This window comes from Nerophis lumbriciformis, linkage group LG32 (genome assembly GCF_033978685.3).
Source record: "Nerophis lumbriciformis linkage group LG32, RoL_Nlum_v2.1, whole genome shotgun sequence".
NCBI lineage: Eukaryota > Metazoa > Chordata > Actinopteri > Syngnathiformes > Syngnathidae > Nerophis > Nerophis lumbriciformis.
The window spans coordinates 8,108,033-8,129,297 of NC_084579.2; the positions used below are offsets into that span (position 1 = coordinate 8,108,033).

Consider the following 21,265-nt stretch of genomic DNA (forward strand, 5'->3'; position numbering starts at 1 on the left):
CTGCTAACGTGGAAGAAACGACGATTGCACAATACACTCAAATGTGCATTGCATTCATTGAAATTGTTATCGAGTGTCCAGATGCAACCTTTTCACTTCCTATAGCGATATTGGAGCCTCGAGTATTGGCTGACACCGATATTGATCCCAGCAGGAATCATACACGCTTGTATTACTTTGTAGTGTGGAATGTCGGGAAAGGCTTGATCAAGTGACACCACTGAAGAACTGTAGGAATGAATAACAAACCTATTTATTACTAAGCGTCTGGAATGGACTTGCGCTATCTTTTCAGCTCATGATGCAGTAAGTTGAATGATGCGGACACGTTTGTTACTGGATCTAATACTAGGGATGTCCCGATCCGGTATTTGGATCGGATCGGTCGCCGATATTTGCAAAAAAATGCGTATCGGCAAGGCATGGGAAAATGCCGATCCAGATCCAGTTAAAAAAAAATCACTCTGCTCCGTGTTTTCCAACGCACCTATTTAAATAGTACATTCCACTTTTCTATAATTTCCGTTCCGCATTTTCCAGCACACCTTCAACACATCCACAGGTCTGTGGATTCTAACGCAGTTGCTTTTAGCTGCTGGCATTACACGACAGGCTCTTCTCACTCTTTTCTGTGTCTCCCTCTCACAGACAGCAAGCGCACCTTCTTACACACGTCACATACTGTCACGTCATACGTCACATACTGTCACGTCATACGTCACATACGTATAAGCCCTCCCCGAGTAGAGAGGTAGCAGCATGGCTAACGTTAGCTGTGATGCTAGCGCAGCCGTGTGACCAACGTTCTCTCTAAGGTGCGCGCTTGTGCAATTGCGCACTGTTTAAACGTCCTCTGCGCATAGCAATTATATGCCACGCACAAAATCAAATAAAAAAATAAGCGCATAACAATTTTCGACACACCGACACGACAGAGAAAACAGTTTTCGTCATCATTGTTCAAATATTGTGACGTTTGTCGAGACGCTTATCTCCGTTCGGTGCCTCACGTCCACAGCATCAAAATGCAGAGGCAAAAATTTCCAGATCAACACCGTATGAAAAAATTAGTGATTTTTTTAGTTGTGATTTCCTTCTCTGCATGAAAGTTTAAAAGTAGCATATATTAATGCAGTATGAAGAAGAATGTTTTAATGTAGACATTAAAGCCTTAAAAGAAAATGTTGAAAATCAAGACTACATTTCCTGCAAATGGGTGCATTTCTACCCTATATTTTAACTTTAGATTTATTCTCATATCAAACTCTTTTGGCTGTCTTTTTGACACTTACATCCACACCCTGGATTATAAATAATGTAAATAATTCAATGTGATTATCTTGTGTGATGACTGTATTATGATGATAGTATATATCTGATAGTATACATCTGTATCATGAATCAATTTAAGTGGACCCCGACTTAAACAAGTTGAAAAACTTATTGGGGTGTTACCATTTAGTGGTCAATTGTACGGAATATGTACTTCACTGTGCAACCTACTAATAAAAGTCTCAATCAATCAAAACACACAGAATCATCATACTGCTGTGATTATATGCATCAAGTGTTCATTCAAGGCTAAGGCAAAATATCGAGATATATATTGTGTATCGCAATATGGCCTTAAAATATCGCAATATTAAAAAAAGGCCATATCGCCCAGCCCTTGTTTCAATGATGCCATTTCTGTTTGTCATGTATAATTTTGTCTATTTTGTGTTTATCCTTGAATAAACAGGTCAGTTTCTTGTTACCAACCATTGTGTATTATTCAAACTCCCCTAATTCAGCTGGCTAGTTGTTATCAAGAGTACTAAAACCCTTTTCAACATGATTCTGACAACTATGTAGGCTAAATAACTTTAAACTTTAATACATGCTCGGATAGGCCATTATCGGTATCGGTCAGTATCGGTATCGGATCGGAAGTGCAAAAACAATATCGGTATCGGATCGGAAGTGCAAAAACCTGGATCGGGACATCCCTATCTAATACTGTAAGTAATACGCAACTACATATATTTTACACTTGCTAATAGACAAATGCGGAGTTTTAGATTGCAATATTGTTCAATTAAGGACATGTATTGCCTCAGACTGGAAGTATCTGCAGAGAGTGGTGAGGATGGCGGAAAAGATTATCAGGACTCCTCTTACTCCTATTCAGGAGATCGCAAAAAGCCGCTGCCTGACCAGGGCTCAGAAAATCTGCAGAGACTCCTCCCAACACCCACCAAGGACTGTTTTCACTGCTGGACTCTAGATAGAGGTTCCGCAGCAGAACCTCCAGGTTCTGTGACAGCTTCTTCCCTCAGGCCGTAAGACAATATAACATACATCCATAAACGTGGATGCATATGAAAAAGTGCAATATATTTATCTGTACAGTAATCTATTTATATCTGCACCTTATTGATTGTTTATCCTGCACTACAACGAGCTAATGCAACGAAATTTCGTTCTTATCTGTACTGTAAAGTTCAAATTTGAATGACAATAAAAAGGAAGTCTAAGTCTAAGTCTTTAGGTCTACGCAAACCGCTCAGTCAGAACTAATATTGAATTCATAGTAAACAGTGGATCCTCAATTCAAAAACTCCTCTATTTGCATTATTTTTAACGAACGTTTGGGGACCATCACTCAGCGTACGAAGGCTTCTTCGTCGCATATGAAATACATTTGGCAACAACATGCACTTTGAGAGTGCAGACAGCCCAATTTCAGGCGCGCTAAGAACATATATTTTTCCACGATTTCAGCACTCAGGTTAACCATACCTAAATAGACACAAAATACTGCATTACACAAGACTACCCGAATGTACTCGAATGATTGAAAAAAATAAATGTTTTTAAGCTAAATTATTGGTAAACACAGTTTATGTATAATAACTTACGTAAAACCGCGAGTAATGAATAAAGTTTTCATCAATTAATATATTCTGTAGACATACACTCATCCGCTCTCTTTTCCTGAAAGCTGATCTGTCCAGTTTTGGAGTTGATGTCAGCGGGCCAGGGAAGCTAGGGTCGATATTCTTCTCTTGATCATCTTCGGTGGCATAAGGGACGGTGTGAGCCAAGACATCCAGGGGGTTTAGCTCGCTCGTCTGCGGGAACAAACTGCCGCCATTGCTTGCCGTGCTACCGAGGTCCTTTGTCCCTGAATAGCTCACACACTCCGGCAGATTCAACGGGGGTCTGGCGGCAGATTTCTTTGACTTTATCGTTGGAAATGCATCTGCTTTGAGTGTCGCAGGATATCCACACATTCTTGCCATCTCTGTCGTAGCATAGCTTTCGTCGGTAAAGTGTGCGGAACAAACGACTGACCATTTTCGTCGGCTTTCCCCACACCCTCGTATTTTGAACAAATTTCGTCCAATTTCTTGCCACTTTCGCATCTTTGGGCCACTGGTGCAACTTGAATCCGTCCATGTTCGTGTTGTTACACCCTCCGACAACACACCGACGAAAGTGAGAAAATGGCGGATTGCTTCCCGTTGAGACGTCATCGCTCCGAGAGCGAATAATAGAAAGGCGTTTAATTCGCCAAAATTCACCCATTTAGAGTTCGGAAATGGTTAAAAAAAAATAAAATAATAATAATAATTAAATAATAATTAAAAAAATATATGGTCTTTTTTCTGCAACATCAAGGTATATATTGACGCTTACATAGGTCTGGTGATAATGTTCCCAACACACCGACGAAAGTGAGAAAATGGCGGATTGCCTCCCGTTGTGACGTCATCGCTCCGAGAGCGAATATTAGAAAGGCGTTTAATTCGCCAAAATTCACCCATTTAGAGTTCGGAAATGGTTAAAAAAATAAAATAAAATAAAAATTAAATTAAATAATAATTTAAAAAAAAATATGGTCTTTTTTCTGCAACATCAAGGTATATATTGACGCTTACATAGGTCTGGTGATAATGTTCCCAACACACCGACGAAAGTGAGAAAATGGCGGATTGTTTCCCGTTGTGACGTCATCGCTCCGAGAGCGAATATTAGAAAGGCGTTTTATTCGCCAAAATTCACCCATTTAGAGTTCGGAAATGGTTAGAAAAAAATAAAATAATAATAATAATTAAATAATAATTAAAAAAATATATGGTCTTTTTTCTGCAACATCAAGGTATATATTGACGCTTACATAGGTCTGGTGATAATGTTCCCAACACACCGACGAAAGTGAGAAAATGGCGGATTGCCTCCCGTTGTGACGTCATCGCTCCGAGAGCGAATATTAGAAAGGCGTTTAATTCGCCAAAATTCACCCATTTAGAGTTCGGAAATGGTTAAAAAAATAAAATTAAATAAAAAATAAATTAAATAATAATTTAAAAAAAATATGGTCTTTTTTCTGCAACATTAAGGTATATATTGACGCTTACATAGGTCTGGTGATAATGTTCCCAACACACCGACGAAAGTGAGAAAATGGCGGATTGTTTCCCGTTGTGACGTCATCGCTCCGAGAGCGAATATTAGAAAGGCGTTTAATTCGCCAAAATTCACCCATTTAGAGTTCGGAAATGGTTAGAAAAAAAAAAAATTAAAATTTTTTTTTAATAATAATTAAAAAAAAATATGGTATTTTTTCTGCAACATCAAGGTTTATATTGACGCTTACATAGGTCTGGTGATAATGTTCCCCTTTAATGCTGGAACCAGAGATTCATATTTACGTAGATTTTTATGGGGAACTCTGCTTCACTATACAAACTTTTCGGCCCGCGAACCATGTTAAAGAGTCAATTAAGTTCGTAAATCGAGGTTCTATTGTATATGGCATGTGTTGACTTTCACAGCAACAATCAACATTTTAAGGTGCATGCAAAGGTAGATAAAGCCTTTGGAATTGCAGCTACTGACATCTTGTGGAGGTGATTAAAACAAACAAAAAATGACATTAGGAAGTTGCCTACAGCCACAGCTGTTCATGCAAGTCCATTTTATTTGGAGAACCTGGCAGTTACTTGCTTCTATAAAGACTTAGCTACAGGCCGTAAACACTGAATTTGTTGATCGTGACCCAAGTACAACACGCGGACATGAGAAAAAGAGAAGTCAGCTCCTTCCGCTAAAGCGCAAAGGAAGTTACGAAAATGTCCGTGTAGTCCTCCACCCAAGCCTGCCAGATGATGATGTCTTCAAGCGGACTGGTCCGACTGTCAACATATATTCTCCTTTTTGTGCACACATCCTTCCCTGCGCACTAAAGATAAGACAATGAAGACCTCTCTTATCACTTCACACAGCTGTGTGAGTGGGAGAACGGCGAGTCAGCGCTGATAAAAACGTCCATGTAGCACAAGTGGACACGGCTTATCAGATGGTGTTTGAAGTGAAGGCCTGGTCACCAAAGACAGGGTGGAGATCTACACAACATTCTTCAAAAGCCCCGCTTGACTCCATTTGTGTGGAGGCACACTGTATGATTACATTTGACTACTTATAACTAGGGTTGTACGGTATACCGGTACTAGTATAGTATAGCGGTAATAGTACCGGTATACTAATGACTCATTCGGTACGGGCATGCCGGCACGTCATCGTCACGTCGTGACATTGTTGCTCTACAAGGAGAGGAGCATGTTCAGCAGCACACAATCACAGAGTACTTACAAGCAGACACAGTGTGTAGACAGAAAAGGGAGAACGGATGCATTTTGGCTTAAAAACTAACGATAAAGGTGAAGATACAACACTGAAACGCCCTCAGGAAGAGGTGCTTTAAGACAGTGGTCCCCAACCTTTTTGTAACTGCGGACCGGTCAACGCTTGAAAATTTGCTGCAGTCCCTGCAGACTGTATTGATCTATATTGATATATTAAGTTAAAGTACCAATGATTGTCACCCACACACTAGGTGTGGTGAAATGTGTCCTCTGCATTTGACCCATCCCCTTGTTCACCCCCTGGGAGGTGAGGGGAGCAGTGGGCAGCAGCGGTGGCCACGCCCCGGGAACCATTTTTGGTGATTTAACCCCCAATTCCAACCCTTGATGCTGAGTGCCAAGCAAGGAGGTAATGGGTCCCATTTTTATAGTCTTTGGTATGACTCGGCTGGGGTTTGAACTCACAACCTACCCATCTCAGGGCGGGCACTCTAACCACTAGGCCACCGAGTAGGAGTAGTATATAATGTAGGAACCAGAAATATTAATAACAGAAAGAAACAACCCTTTTGTGCGAATGAGTGTGAATGAGTGTAAATGGGGGAGGGAGTTTTTTTTGGGTTGGTGCACTAATTGTAAGTGAATCTTGTGTTTTTTATGTTGATTTAATTAAAAAAAAAAAAAAAAAATATATATATATATATATATATATTTTTTTTTTTTTAAATTTCTTGTGCGTCCCGGTACCAATCGATCCACAAACCTGTACCGGGCCGCAGCCCGGTGGTTGGGGACCACTGCTTTAAGACATGCCTAGCTCGCTAGCAGCTAACATCCATCCGCAGTCTGCAGTGTTTTAGCTACTTCTAAATCACTAATCCATGGCGACAAATAAAGTGAGTTTCTTACAAGTACCATTATCACTGGAGGACGAGGAATAGCTAAACATGCTTCACTACACACCGTAGCTCACCAGCGTCACAATGTAAACAAACGCCATGGGTGGATCTACACCTGACATCCACTGTAATGATACCAAGTACAGGAGCATATCTAGTCGATACTACTATACTATACTACTTTAGCATCACAAAATCTTTTTTCGTTTAAAAAAAATATATATATTACGTTTATAAAGTCAGGAAATAAGTCACTGGACACACGAGGACTTAAATTATGACCAATGTATGATACTGTAACTACTTGGTATCGGATTGTTGCCCAAATTTGCTGTATCATCCAAAACTAATGTAAAGTATCAAACAACAGAAGAATAAGTGATTATTACATTTTAACAGAAGTGTAGATAGAACATTTTAAAAGAGAAGGTAGGCAGATATTAACAGTAAATGAACAAGTAGATTAACAATTCATTTTCTACCACTTGTCCCTCATAATGTTGACAAAATAATAGAATGATAAATGACCTTGTTCGCTTACTTACTACTAAAAGACAAGTTGTATAGTACGTTCACTATTTTATTTAAGAACAAACTTGCAATAATAAACATATGTTTAATGTACCGTAAGACTTTTTGTTAAAATAAAGCCAATAATGCTATTTTTCTGTGGTTCCCTTTATTTAGAAAAGTATCAAAATACATTTTGGTACCGGTACCAAAATATTGGTATCATTCCAACCTTTCTTATAACAATGTTAAACAGGAAGGCCTACATTAGCATATTGGATGTGCGTTGGCCAAAATCAAGCCTTGATGCTGGAATGTAGACAGTTTTAAAAGTGCTTTGTGTGTCTGTAGCTTTAATGCTAATGTGCACGTACACATTAAAAGGCCTTTTTAATGCGGGCAACATTGGCACTTATTTAATAGTTCTGCACCTACAATGATGTCTACAAGTAAAATTCCACCCAAAATAGACAGGAGACATTAAGGCTGTTTTTTTAGACGAGTTTCTGCACATCTCCAGACTTCTTCCGTTTGTTTGAGATTGTCACTACTGCCACAAGTGGTGGAAAAGTGCATTACAACCAAGTACTGCTGCAGCCTATACGGACCACAACTGAGGAACAGATATTTTTCATGGCCCAACAACGTGCCCCACCCCTATGGTTAACAAACACTTTTAAATGGCCAACTTTTTGGCTAATGGATAACACTCGGTTCTGATTCAAACTGCTAATTTTCTTAAAACCGGAAAATAACTTTCAAGTTTCAAACACTTTATGAAAAGTGTAGCTACTGTCGGAGGCAGATATTTACATATATCCGAATTTAAGTGTTACTTCTTTTATTTCATAATCATATAACAAAACAGCTAGTGTTTTTCTTCCAATTGTGGTCTTTTGGTTGTCTGCAAAAACTGTGTGCTTAACCTTGAGTGAGGAATGTAAGAAAGAGAGATAATGGGCATGTGTTTTGGCTGGAGGGACATGACTGCCAGGGTGGGAGGAAGAGAGACTTAAGAGGGGAGAGGGTTTTTCGGAGGGGGCAGACCATCTTGGCGGGGCGATTGAATGTTCTATGCTGGACTGGTCTCAATGTATTTACAAAGCTTTGCAAATATATTACAAAATACCTATTCTGTCTCTGGTGGTTTTTCTACTCAGCTTTAAGTGTCGTAAAGAGCTTGGGAGCGACTTGTGACTTGAATTCCCTGGGAGGAACAACTGGTCCAAACGCAACAATTTGGGGGCTCGTCCGGGATTTGAACCCGGGACCTCTCGCACCCAAAGCGAGAATCATACCCCTAGACCAAAAACTGAAATCTAAGTAAGATTAAATATCTCAAATAAAAGGTGATATTTGCTTATTTTCTGTCTGATAAGATAATTCTTCTCACTCAGCAGATTTTATGTTAGAGTGTTTTACTTGTTTTAAGTGTTTTGGTCCTAAATGATCTCAGTAAGATATTACAGCTTTTTGCTGAGATGTTATGACCTATATTGAGTAAAACATGCTTGAAACTAGAATATCAACTGTTGTAAAGGTGTGTCATCAACACTCACAAGTATAAAACTACTTTTTTAAAGTAATAATTTCTTACTTCAACCATGAAAAGAAAAAAATTGTGATTTTGACGCAATTGTGTCTCATAATTAAAACAGATGACAGCCAAATGGACTTTGCTGTTTTATTTTCAATGAAACAATAGAAAATACGGACTCATATAGTAGTACAGACAGTTAATATTTTAAACATTTAACATGTGACATTTCTAACAATTTTGAACAGAAATAGTTCATGCACATTCAGATAAATTCTTCAAAATTACAATTAAAAAAATGTTGGCCGGGTGCCGGGCTGTATATATGCGCACTAATTGACTGAAAGAGCACGCACTTGGCGCGATGATGTCATGTTATCGATGGAAAAATGCATTTTTAGACAATATGATTTGCCTGAGCGGCTAGTACACTGCAAAAAGTCAAAAATAAGAAAAAAAAATAAAAAATTAGGGGTATTTTATTTGAACTAAGCAAAATTATCTGAACAAGAACATTTGGCTTGTCAAGACTTTCCAAAACAATTAAAATTAGCTAACCTCAATGAACCCAAAAATACCTTAAAATAAGTATATTCTCACTAATAACAAGTGTACTTTTCTTGGTAGAAAAAAAAAGACTTTTTTGCTCAATATGTTGAAAAATATTCTTAAATGAAGTAAATGCTAGTGCCATTATCTTGACATAATGATATGCGCTCGGCATTACATTTCTTGAAACCAGCAAACGTATACTAAAAACTAATTTATTGTTCTTAATGGAAAGGCAACAAGGCAACCGCTTGTTACTCTCGGGGTCTACACAGTCATATGGTCTAAAAATGCATTTTTCCATCGATAACATGACATCATCGCGCCAAGTGCGTGCTCTTTCAGTCAATTAGTGCACATATATACAGCCTGGCCAACATTTTTTTTAATTGTAATTTTGAGGAATTTACCTGAATGTGCATGAACTATTTCTGTTCAAAATTGTGAGAAATGTCAAATGTTAAATGTTTAAATACTAACTGTCAGTTTGCTGTACTGTGCCAACTGTACTACTATATGAGTACGTATTTTCTATTGTTTCATTGAAAATAAAACAGTTTTAATTATGAGACAATTGTGTCAAAATCATGATTTTTTTTTCATGCTTGAAATAAGAAATTACTTTAAAAAATTAGTTTTATACTTGAGTGTTGATGACACAGCTTTGCAACAGTTGATATTCTAGTTTCAAGCATGTTTTACTCAATATAGGTCATCAAATCTCAGCAACAAGCTGTAATATCTTACTGAGATCATTTAGGACCAAAACACTTAAAGGGGAACATTATCACAATTTCAGAAGGGTTAAAACCATTAAAAATCAGTTCCCAATGGCTTATTTTATTTTTCAAAGTTTTTTTCAAAATTTTACCCATCACGCAATATCCCTAAAAAAAGCTTCAAAGTGCCTGATTTTAACCATCGTTATATACACCCGTCCATTTTCCTGTGACGTCACATAGTGATGCCAACACAAACAAACATGGTGAATAGAACAGCAAGCTATAGCGACATTAGCTCGGATTCAGACTCGGATTTCAGCGGCTTAAGCGATTCAACAGATTACGCATGTATTGAAACGGATGGTTGTAGTGTGGAGGCAGGTAGCGAAAACGAAATTGAAGAAGAAACTGAAGCTATTGAGCCATATCGGTTTGAACCGTATGCAAGCGAAACCGACGAAAACCACACGACAGCCAGCGACACGGGAGAAAGCGAGGACGAATTCGGCGATCGCCTTCTAACCAACGATTGGTATGTGTTTGTTTGGCATTAAAGGAAACTAACAACTATGAACTAGGTTTACAGCATATGAAATACATTTGGCAACAACATGCACTTTGAGAGTGCAGACAGCCCAATTTTCATCAATTAATATATTCTGTAGACATACCCTCATCCACGCTCTTTTCCTGAAAGCTGATCTGTCCAGTTTTGGAGTTGATGTGAGCCAAGACATCCAGGGGGTTCAGCTCGCTCGTCTGCGGGAACAAACTGCTGCCATTGCTTGCCGTGCTAGCGAGGTCCTTTGTCCCTGAATTGCTCACACACTCCGGCAGATTCAATGGGGGTCTGGCGGCAGATTTCTTTGACTTTATTGTTGGAAATGCATCTGCTTTGAGTGTCGCAGGATATCCACACATTCTTGCCATCTCTGTCGTAGCATAGCTTTCGTCGGTAAAGTGTGCGGAACAAACGTCCAATTTCTTGCCACTTTCGCATCTTTGGGCCACTGGTGCAACTTGAATCCGTCCCTGTTCGTGTTGTTACACCCTCCGACAACACACCGACGAGGCATGATGTCTCCAAGGTACGGAAAACAGTCGAAAAAACGGAAAATAACAGAGCTGATTTGACTCGGTGTTTGAGAAAATGGCGGACGTGACGTCATCGCTCCGAGAGCGAATAATAGAAAGGCGTTTAATTCGCCAAAATTCACCCATTTAGAGTTCGGAAATCGGTTAAAAAAAAAAAGGTCTTTTTTCTGCAACATCAAGGTATATATTGACGCTAACATAGGTCTGGTGATAATGTTCCCCTTTAAAACAAGTAAAAGACTCCAACATAAAATCTGCTTAGTGAGAAGAATTATCTTATCAGACAGAAAATAAGCATATATCACCCTTATTTGAGATATCTAATCTTACTTAGATTTCAGTTTTTGCAGTGTAGACCCCGAGAGTAACAAGCGGTTGCCTTGTTGCCTTTCCATTAAGAACAATAAATTAGTTTTTAGTATAAGTTTGCTGGTTTCAAGAAATGTAATGCCGAGCGCATATCATTATGTCAAGATAATGGCACTAGCATTTACTTCATTTAAGAATATTTTTCAACATATTGAGCAAAGGTCTCGTTTTTTTTTCTACCAAGAAAAGTGCACTTGTTATTAGGGATGTCCCGATCTGATATTTGGATCGGATGCCGATATTTGCCAAAAATTGCGTATCGGCAAGGCATGGGAAAATGCCGATCCAGATCCAGTTTTAAAAAAAACTCCGGTCCGTGTTTTCCAACGTACCGATTTAAATAATACATTCCACTTTTCTGCTGCTCCGTAATTTCCGTTACGCATTTTCCAGCACACCTTCAACACATCCACAGGTCTGTGGATTCTCACGCAGTTGCTTTTAGCTGCTGGCATTACACGACAGGCTCTTCTCACTCTTTCCTGTGTCTCCTTCTCACAGACAGCAAGTGCACCTTCTTACACACGTCACATACTGTCACGACATACGTCACATACGTATACGTCCTCCCCGAGCAGAGAGGCAGCAGCATGGCTAACGTTAGCTGTGATGCTAGCGCAGCCGTGCGAGCAACGCTCCCTCTAAGGTGCTCGCCTGTGCAATTGCGCACTGTTTAAGCGTCCTCTGCGCATAGCAAATCTATGCCACGCACAAAATCAAATAAAAAAATAAGCGCATAACAATTTTCGACACACGGACACGACAGAGAAAACAGTTTTCGTCATCATTGTTCAAATATTGTGACGTCTGTCGAGACGCTTATCTCCATTCGGTGCCACACGTCCACACCATCAAAATGCCGAGGCAAAAATTTCCACATCAACACCGTATGAAAAAATTAGTGATTTTTTTAGTTGTGATTTCCTTCTCTGCATGAAAGTTTAAAAGTAGCATATATTAATGCAGTATGAAGAAGAATGTTTTAATGTAGACATGCACGCCTTGAAAGAAAATTTTGAAAATCAAGACTACATTTCCTGCAAATGGGTGCATTTCTACCCTATATTTTAACTTTAGATTTATTCTCATATCAAACTCTTTTGGCTGTCTTTTTGACACTTACCCTCCACACCCTGGATTATAAATAATGTAAATAATTCAATGTGATTATCTTGTGTGATGACTGTATTATGATGATAGTATATATCTGATAGTATATATCTGTATCATGAATCAATTTAAGTGGACCCCGACTTAAACAAGTTGAAAAACTTATTGGGGTGTTACCATTTAGTGGTCAATTGTACGGAATATGTACTTCACTGTGCAACCTACTAATAAAAGTCTCAATCAATCAATCAAAAACACATAGAATCATCATACTGCTGTGATTATATGCATCAAGTCTTCATTCAAGGCTAAGGCAACATATCGAGATATATATTGTGTATCGCAATACGGCCTTAAAATATCGCAATATTAAAAAAAGGCCCGAGTTCAATGATGCCATTTCTGTTTGTCATGTATAATTTTGTCTATTTTGTGTTTATCCTTGAATAAACAGGTCCGTTTCTTGTTACCAACCATTGTGTATTATTCAAACTCCCCTAATTCAGCTGGCTAGTTGTTATCAAGAGTACTAAAACCCTTGTCAACATGATTCTGACAACTAAGTAGGCTAAATGACTTTAAACTTTAATACATGCTCGGATAGGCCAGTATCGGTCAGTATCGGTATCGGATCGGAAATGCAAAAACAATATCGGTATCGGATCGGAAGTGCAAAAACCTGGATCGGGACATCCCTACTTGTTATTAGTGAGAATATACTTATTTTAAAGGTATTTTTGGGTTCATTGAGGTTAGCTCATTTGACTTGTTTTGGAAAGCCTTGACAAGCCGAATTTTCTTGTTCTGTTGGCAGATAATTTTGCTTAGTTCAAATAAAATACCCCTCATTTTTGAATTTTTTTTCCTTGTTTTTGACCACTGACTTTTTGCAGTGTAGGAATCACAGTGTTTTGAAAGGAGGCCATACAAATGTTGATAACAGCTATCGTCCATATCATCGCACGTAATGTCAAAGTCCAGCAATGAGTTGGTCAATTTGATTACAACTCATTACCATAAATACCATAATTCCCCACAACGCTGTTGTGTTGCGTTCATGTTGCACCGTAAGACGGTTTGAGTGCAAGCAGCGCCAAGGAAGGTCTGCTGTTTTTGCCAGAGAAGTTGACCTCGCAGGCCGTCGCTGTTTATTTTCCACTGATAAAGCTGCCAGGAATGCGAGGCCACATGTGAATTTAAACCCTCGGAGGAAAGGTGCATTCGCATGCAGCACCGAGGGGGGAAAAGCTAGCAAAAAAAGGTCAGCAAACAAAAAGTAGAACCGATCATGCCTTCTAAAAAGAAGACGCAGTCAGAAGGAGAACGTAGGCTGGTATGCGGCAGGTCACATGGTGGGAGAATAAACTTCTTAGAAGCAGCTTAGCATAACACAATAACATCCATTCTTGACTAATAGTTCGCTGATCGGGCCCATGTTGCTATTTTAAAACACACTAAAGCCAAGCCAGGGGATAATAAATGCAAAGTTTACTTCCTATCAGAGGTGGGTAGAGTAGCTAGAAATTGTACTCAAGTAAGAGTACTGTTACTTTAGAGATTTATTACTCAAGTAAAAGAAAGGAGTAGTCACCCAAATATTTACTTGAGTAAAAGTAAAAAGTATGTTGTGAAAAAACTACTCAAGTACTGAGTAACTGATGAGTAACATACACACACATATCATATATATATATATATATATACACACATATATATATATATATATACAGTATATAATTTATATTTATTTATTTTGCCGTTTTTGTTTACATGTTAAAAGGTGTTTTAATGAATATACATGCATGTTTAACACATAGATTCCTTTCTTTCATGAAGACAAGAATATAAGTTGGTGTATTACCTGATTCTGAGGACTTGCATTGATTGTAATCAGACAGTAGTGCTGATAGCGTCCTCGTTTTCAAATGGAGGAGAAAAAAAGTCCATCCTTTCTGTCTAATACCACGTGAAGGTGGTTGGTTTTTTGCATCTTATTTGTCCAGCTTCCATATTCCTTTTTATACACTTTACAAGAAATACATTGGCGGCAAATTCCGTAGCTTGCTAGCTTGTTTGCGCTGGCTTTCGGAGACTCTTATTTTGAAAGCGCGGGCGCAATGGAGCGGCACTTTTATTGTGAAGACAGGAACTGTGCAGTCAGTCTTTAGGCTATTGACGGGATGTACGGTTGAAATAAAAAAAGGTCTTTTTTCCTTCACACTTTGGTTGATTGGAACTTTTATTAGTAGATTGCACAGTACAGTACATATTCCGTACAATTGACCACTAAATGGTAACACCCCAATAAGTTTTTCAACTTGTTTAAGTCAGGTCATGTGACCGCCTGGCTCTGTTTGATTGGTCCAACGTCCCAGTGACTGCATCTGATTGGTGGAACGGAGTAAACGTCACCAGTGACTGTATTTGTTGAAACGCAGGCACTATGAAGGTCTGTCTGACAAACCAAAACAAACAAAGCGTGCATTAACAGATCGATAAAAATCAGTAGCGAGTAGCGAGCTGAATGTAGATAAAAGTAGCGGAGTAAAAGTAGCGTTTCTTCTCTATAAATATACTCAAGTAAAAGTAAAAGTATGTTGCATTAAAACTACTCTTAGAAGTACAATTTATCCCAAAAGTTACTCAAGTAGATGTAACGGAGTAAATGTAGCGCGTTACTACCCACCTCTGCTTCCTATACTCCCCTCTCCGTAAGCTCAATGAGTCCTAAAGAGACTAGCAAATTAACAAATATAACCTCTAACTCAGTGGTTCTCAAATGGGGGTGCGCGTACCCCTGGGGGTACTTGAAGGTATGCCAAGGGGTACGTGAGATTTTTTTTTTAATATTCTAAAAATAGCAACAATTCAAAAATCCTTTATAAATACAAATTTTTTTCCAAATAGTTTAAGAAAGACCACTACAAAGGAGCAATATTTTGCACTGTTTTACAATTTAATAAATCAGAAACTGACGACATAGTGCTGTATTTTACTTCTTTATCTCTTTTTTTTTTTCAACCAAAAATGCTTTGCTCTGATTAGTGAAGTGAAGTGAATTATATTTATATAGCGTTTTTCTCTAGTGACTCAAAGCGCTTTACATAGTGAAACCCAATATCTAAGTTACATTTAAAACAGTGTGGGTGGCACTGGGAGCAGGTGGGTAAAGTGTCTTGCCCAAGGACACAACAGCAGTGACTAGGATGGCGAAAGCGGGGATCGAACCTGCAACCCCCAAGTTGCTGGCACGGCCGCTCTACCAACCGAGCTATACTGCCCCGATTAGGGGCAGAGGTGGGTAGTAACGCGCTACATTTACTCCGTTACATCTACTTGAGTAGCCTTTGGGATAAATTGTACTTCTAAGAGTAGTTTTAATGCAACATACTTTTACTTTTACTTGAGTATATTTATAGAGAAGAAACGCTACTTTTACTCCGCTACTTTTATTTACATTCAGCTCGCTACTCGCTACTAATTTTTATCGATCTGTTAATGCACGCTTTGTTTGTTTTGGTCTGTCAGACAGACCTTCATAGTGCCTGCGTTTCAACAAATACAGTCACTGGTGACGTTCACTCCGTTCCACCAATCAGATGCAGTCACTGGTGACGTTGGACCAATCAAACAGAGCCAGGCGGTCACATGACCTGACTTAAACAAGTTGAAAAACTTATTGGGGTGTTACCATTTAGTGGTCAATTGTACGGAATATATACTGTACAATCTACTAATAAAAGTTTCAATCAATCAATCAAAAGTGTGAAGGAAAAAAGACCCTTTTTTTATTTCAACCGTACATCCCGTCAAAAGCCTAAAGACTGACTGCACAGTTCCTGTCTTCACAATAAAAGTGCCGCTCCATCGCGCCTGCGCTTTCAAAACAAGAGTCTCCGAAAGCCAGCGCAAACAAGCTAGCAAGCTACGGAGTTTGCCGCCAATGTATTTCTTGTAAAGTGTATACAAACGAATATGGAAGCTGGACAAATAAGATGCCAAAAACCAACCACTTTCATGTGGTATTAGACAGAAAGGAGGAACTTTTTTTCTCCTCCATTTGAAAACGTGGACGCTATCAGCACTACTGTCTGATTACAATCAATGCAAGTCATCAGAATCAGGTAATACACCAACTTATATTCTTGTCTTCATGAAAGAAAGGAATCTATATGTGTTAAACATGCATGTATATTCATTAAAACACCTTTAACATGTAAACAAAAACAGCAAAATAAATAAATATAAATTATATACTGTATATATATATATATATATATATATATATATATATATGATATGTGTGTGTATGTTACTCATCAGTTACTCAGTACTTGAGTAGTTTTTTCACAACATACTTTTTACTTTTACTCAAGTAAATATTTGGGTGACTACTCCTTACTTTTACTTGAGTAATAAATCTCTAAAGTAACAGTACTCTTACTTGAGTACAATTTCTGGCTACTCTGCCCACCTCTGCTTAGGGGGTACTTGAATTAAAAAAAAATTCACAGGGGGTACATCATTGAAAAAAGGTTGAGAACCAGTGCTCTAGCTCATCTTTTTGCTAACAGCTTTGGTTACAGTTGCCGTCGCAACCCTCTGCTTATTGAATAAGCAGCGTTAACGCATGTTTTTCTTCATAAAAGCTGCAGAATATATGTAAAATATTCAAGATAATAAATGCAAACTGTGTTTTTATATCACACACCAAATGCAATTCATCTTAATGATATTTTTGTTATTTGTCACAAAAAGTAATCGCACCTGACAATTAATTAAAAAACGCTTCAATTTATAATTCTATTGCTTCGATTAACTAATAAAAATTGATAGTCGGAACGCATGGAGTGCCCGGAACCATAAAAATACAAAAAACAATTCCGCACACCACCGCATTTGAGAGCGGTGTTGTGTGGGTGCAGCGATGAGCGGAGAGTTTTTATTTTTTATTAATGCACACATGTTAAAAGTGCAATTTAAAAATCAACGATGTGCATTTATTAGGAAAAAAAATAATCTTATGGTAAGGTTTTTTTCAACTGGTTTCCCTAAAATATGCATTGAGGCTCTAGTGTCCAAATACTCAATTAATTAAACAAACTAATCCATACATTACTTGATTACTAAAATAATCGACAGCTGCAACACTAATGTTCATTATAATAAAATATCACTACAGAAACATGATTGGCGCACATTTTTCACATTTTTCACCTCTACCTTTATTTTTCCTGTACTTTTTGAGCAAAAATAATCCAATATTAAAACTATTCTGAGTGCTATACATTTGAAACAGTCCATGTTTACTTTAATAAAAGCGATCAAAGACATATGTTGATTGTGACCGTGTTGGTTCGTTTAACATTTTGTTGTTAAATATTTACAATTACGATTACCGTATTTTTCGGAGTATAAGTCGCACCGGAGTATAAGTCGCACCTGTCGAAAATGCATTATAAAGATGGAAAAAAAACATATATAAATCGCAGATGGAGCCCGGCCAAACTATGAAAAAAACTGCGACTTATAGTCCGAAAAATACGGTAGTTAGCCTGATAATTTTGCCATTATTTAGTACTCCAGAAGTGGAACAGTCCACAATGTTTACTTTAATAACAGCTATTACCGATTAGGGTTGTACGGTACCGGTACTAGTATAGTACCGCGATACTAATGAATCATATTTGGTACTATATCGCCTCTAAGAAGTACCGGTCCCCGCACCCCCTTTCTTAACGAGCATGACGGTGTGTTGTCACGTCGTGACATTGCTGGTTTTACGAGCAGAGGAGCATGTTCGGCAGCGCAATATCACAAAGTACTTACAAGCAGACACAGTGTGTAGACAGAAAAGGCAGAACGGACGCATTTTGGCTTAAAAACTAACGCTAAAGGTGAAGTTATAACACTGAAACGCCCTCAGGAAGAGGTGTTTTAAGTCAGCTAGTGGCTAACGTCCAGCCGCAGTGTTTTAGCTACCTCCATGGCGACAAATAAAGTACGTTTCTTACAAGTATCATCCCTGCAGGACGAGCAAACATGCTTCACTACACACTGTAGCTCACCGGCGTCACAATGTAAACAAACGCCATGGGTGGATCTACACCTGACATCCACTGTAATGATACGAACTACAGGAGTGTATCTAGTCGACACTACCATGATTACATCGATATTTTTTAGCATCACAAAAATCTATATTTAAAACGTATATTATGTTTATAAACTCAGGAAATACATCCCTGGACATATGAGGACTTAAATTATGACCATTGTATGATCCTGTAACTACTTGGTATCAAATCGATACCTAAATTTGTGGTATCATCCAAAACTAATGTAAAGCATCCAAACAAGAGAAGAATAAGTGATTATTACATTTTAACAGAAGTGTAGATAGAACATGTTGAAACAAAAAGTGAGCAGATATTAACAGTAAATGAACAAGTAGATTATTAATTCATTTTCTACCACTTGTCCTTAATAATTTTGACAAAATAATAGAATGATAAATGACACAATATGTTACTGCATAAATCAGCAGACTAATTAGGAGTCTGTTTGCTTACTTACTACTAAAAGACAAGTTGTCTACTATGTTCACTATTTTATTTAAGGACAAACTTGCAATAAGAAACATGTGTTTAATGTACCATAATATTTTTGTGTTTTAGCTACTTCTAAATTGCAAAACTTTTTCTTACAAGTATCATTCCGGCGGGACGAGGAATAGCTAAACAAACGCCATGGGTGGATCTACACCTAACATCCACTGTAATGATACCAAGTACAATAGCGTATCTAGTTGATACTACTATGATAACATCAATATTTTTATTCGTCACAAAATATTTTTAAAATTCACATTATGTTCATAAACTCAGAAAATATGTCCCTGGACACATGATCCTGTAACTACCGGTACTTGGTATCGGATCGATACCCAAATTTGTGGTATTTTCCAAAACTAATGTAAAGTATCCAAACAACAGAAGAATAATTGATTATTACATTTTAACAGAAGTGTAGATAGAACATGTTAAAACAGAAAATCAGTGGCCTAGTGGATAGAGTGTCCGCCCTGAGATCGGTAGGTTGTGAGTTCAAACCCTGGCCGAGTCATACCAAAGACTATGAAAATGGGACCCGTTACCTCCCTGCTTGGCACTCAGCATCAAGGGTTGGAATTGGGGGTTAAATCGCCAAAAATGGTTAACGGGCGCGACCCACCGCTGCTACTCACTGCTCCCCTCACCTCCCAGGGGGTGATCAAGGGTGATGGGTCAAATGCAGAGAATAATTTCGCCACACCTCACCAGATACTTTAACTTAAAATAACCAGATATTAACAGTAAATGAACAAGTCGATTAATACCTTTTTTTACAGCCTGTCCTTTATAATGTTGACAAAATAATAGGATGATAAATGACACAATATGTTACTGCATACGTCCGCAGACTAATTAGATTTGATTGCAATAAGAAACATGTGTTTAATGTACCCTAAGATTTTTTTTTTTTAAATAAAGCTAATAATGCCCTTTATTAAGAAAAGTATCAAAATACCTTTTTGGTACCGGTACCAAAATATTGGTATCGGGACAACCCTGTTACCTATACATCATTTGATGATAGTACCATATTGGTGCTTTATGGGAGCTTTTTAAAGAAAAATAAGAATTTGATATTCTATGTTTTATGTATCATAGATTGTGTCTCTCCTTAAGTTTGACTATTTTTCATTTAAATATCTGTATCATATCTGTGTTATATTGTGAACCATGAATATCTGCTTTGACATATACTTTTTATACAATGTTATCTTTTTTAACATGTACTTTTATACAATGTTATCTTTATAGCCAAACAGGCGTGTATTTATTTAAAGTGCTTATTAACAAGTGCAAAGTACATGAAATAATGTCCCTTACTCGGTCTTGTGGCGGGTCTTGTCCTCGCTGAGAAGTAGCAGGTTGATGACGGCCTGACCCAGCAGCTTGTCGGGACCCACCAGAGCCCGGTGGAGGACGTGGACGTGCAGCGCGGCTTTGTCCCCGCCGGCGCCGTGTTGAGGCAGCTCGAAGGCGGCTTCCTCCTTCCAGACGGGCGCCACGCTCTTCTCCACCACGGAGGTCTGGTACTTGTCTTTGCCCACTTGCATGAGCGCGTAGGCATCGTTGGTGCCGCCTTTGCCCTTCGCCCTCAGGCCGCGGGCTTGGAGGACCGTCACCTGGACGCCGGTGGGACACCAGGGCTGGTCCAGGAAGGACATGCTGGCGGCTCGGGCCGAGGCAGATGGACGACGAGCCGCACTGGAAGCCACACTCACTTGAGGGGGGACGGCGGAGGGGGCGTGGTTAGGGAGCAAGAAGGGGTTGGGTTTAGCAAAGCCCCGCCTCCAGAATAGAACGAGTAACACCTGACCCTCATTAGTGCCTCATCAGGGAGTTAGCTTAAAAAAAATTTGAAAAGGAATTTTACCTTTGCAACCTCATTGTACTATAAATAAATGTAAGTTTCTCAATATCAGACCTGTTTTTTGTGCCTTTAAAAAAAAAATAGAACTCTACGTTAAAACACTCTCTACCTCTAACAACCAAAAAGCTGTGAAAACTATGAGGATGTGTTCCAAATTTAAATTATTTACTGAACTTGTGTGAGCCTATGGCTTTGCACTTTGTTTTATATATATATATATATATATATATATATATATATATATATATATATATATATATATATATATATATATATATATATATACAGAGGTGGGTAGAGTAGCCAGAAATTGTACTCAAGTAAGAGTACTGTTACTTTAGAGATTTATTACTCAAGTAAAAG

General features: G+C 38.3%; 1 protein-coding gene across 2 annotated transcripts in view; it reads right to left on the bottom strand.

The window, feature by feature from the left end:
- The window catches only part of rab11fip1b (RAB11 family interacting protein 1 (class I) b), a 49,496-nt gene extending 28,746 nt beyond the window's left edge, over positions 1-20,750 (bottom strand). For both annotated transcript variants that reach the window (XM_072912091.1, XM_072912090.1), the window contains exon 1: positions 20,356-20,750. In XM_072912091.1, the coding sequence (XP_072768192.1) occupies positions 20,356-20,696 (341 nt within the window). In that variant the 5' untranslated portion in view covers positions 20,697-20,750. The remainder of the gene's footprint in view (positions 1-20,355) is intronic.
- Positions 20,751-21,265: the final 515 nt, after the last annotated feature.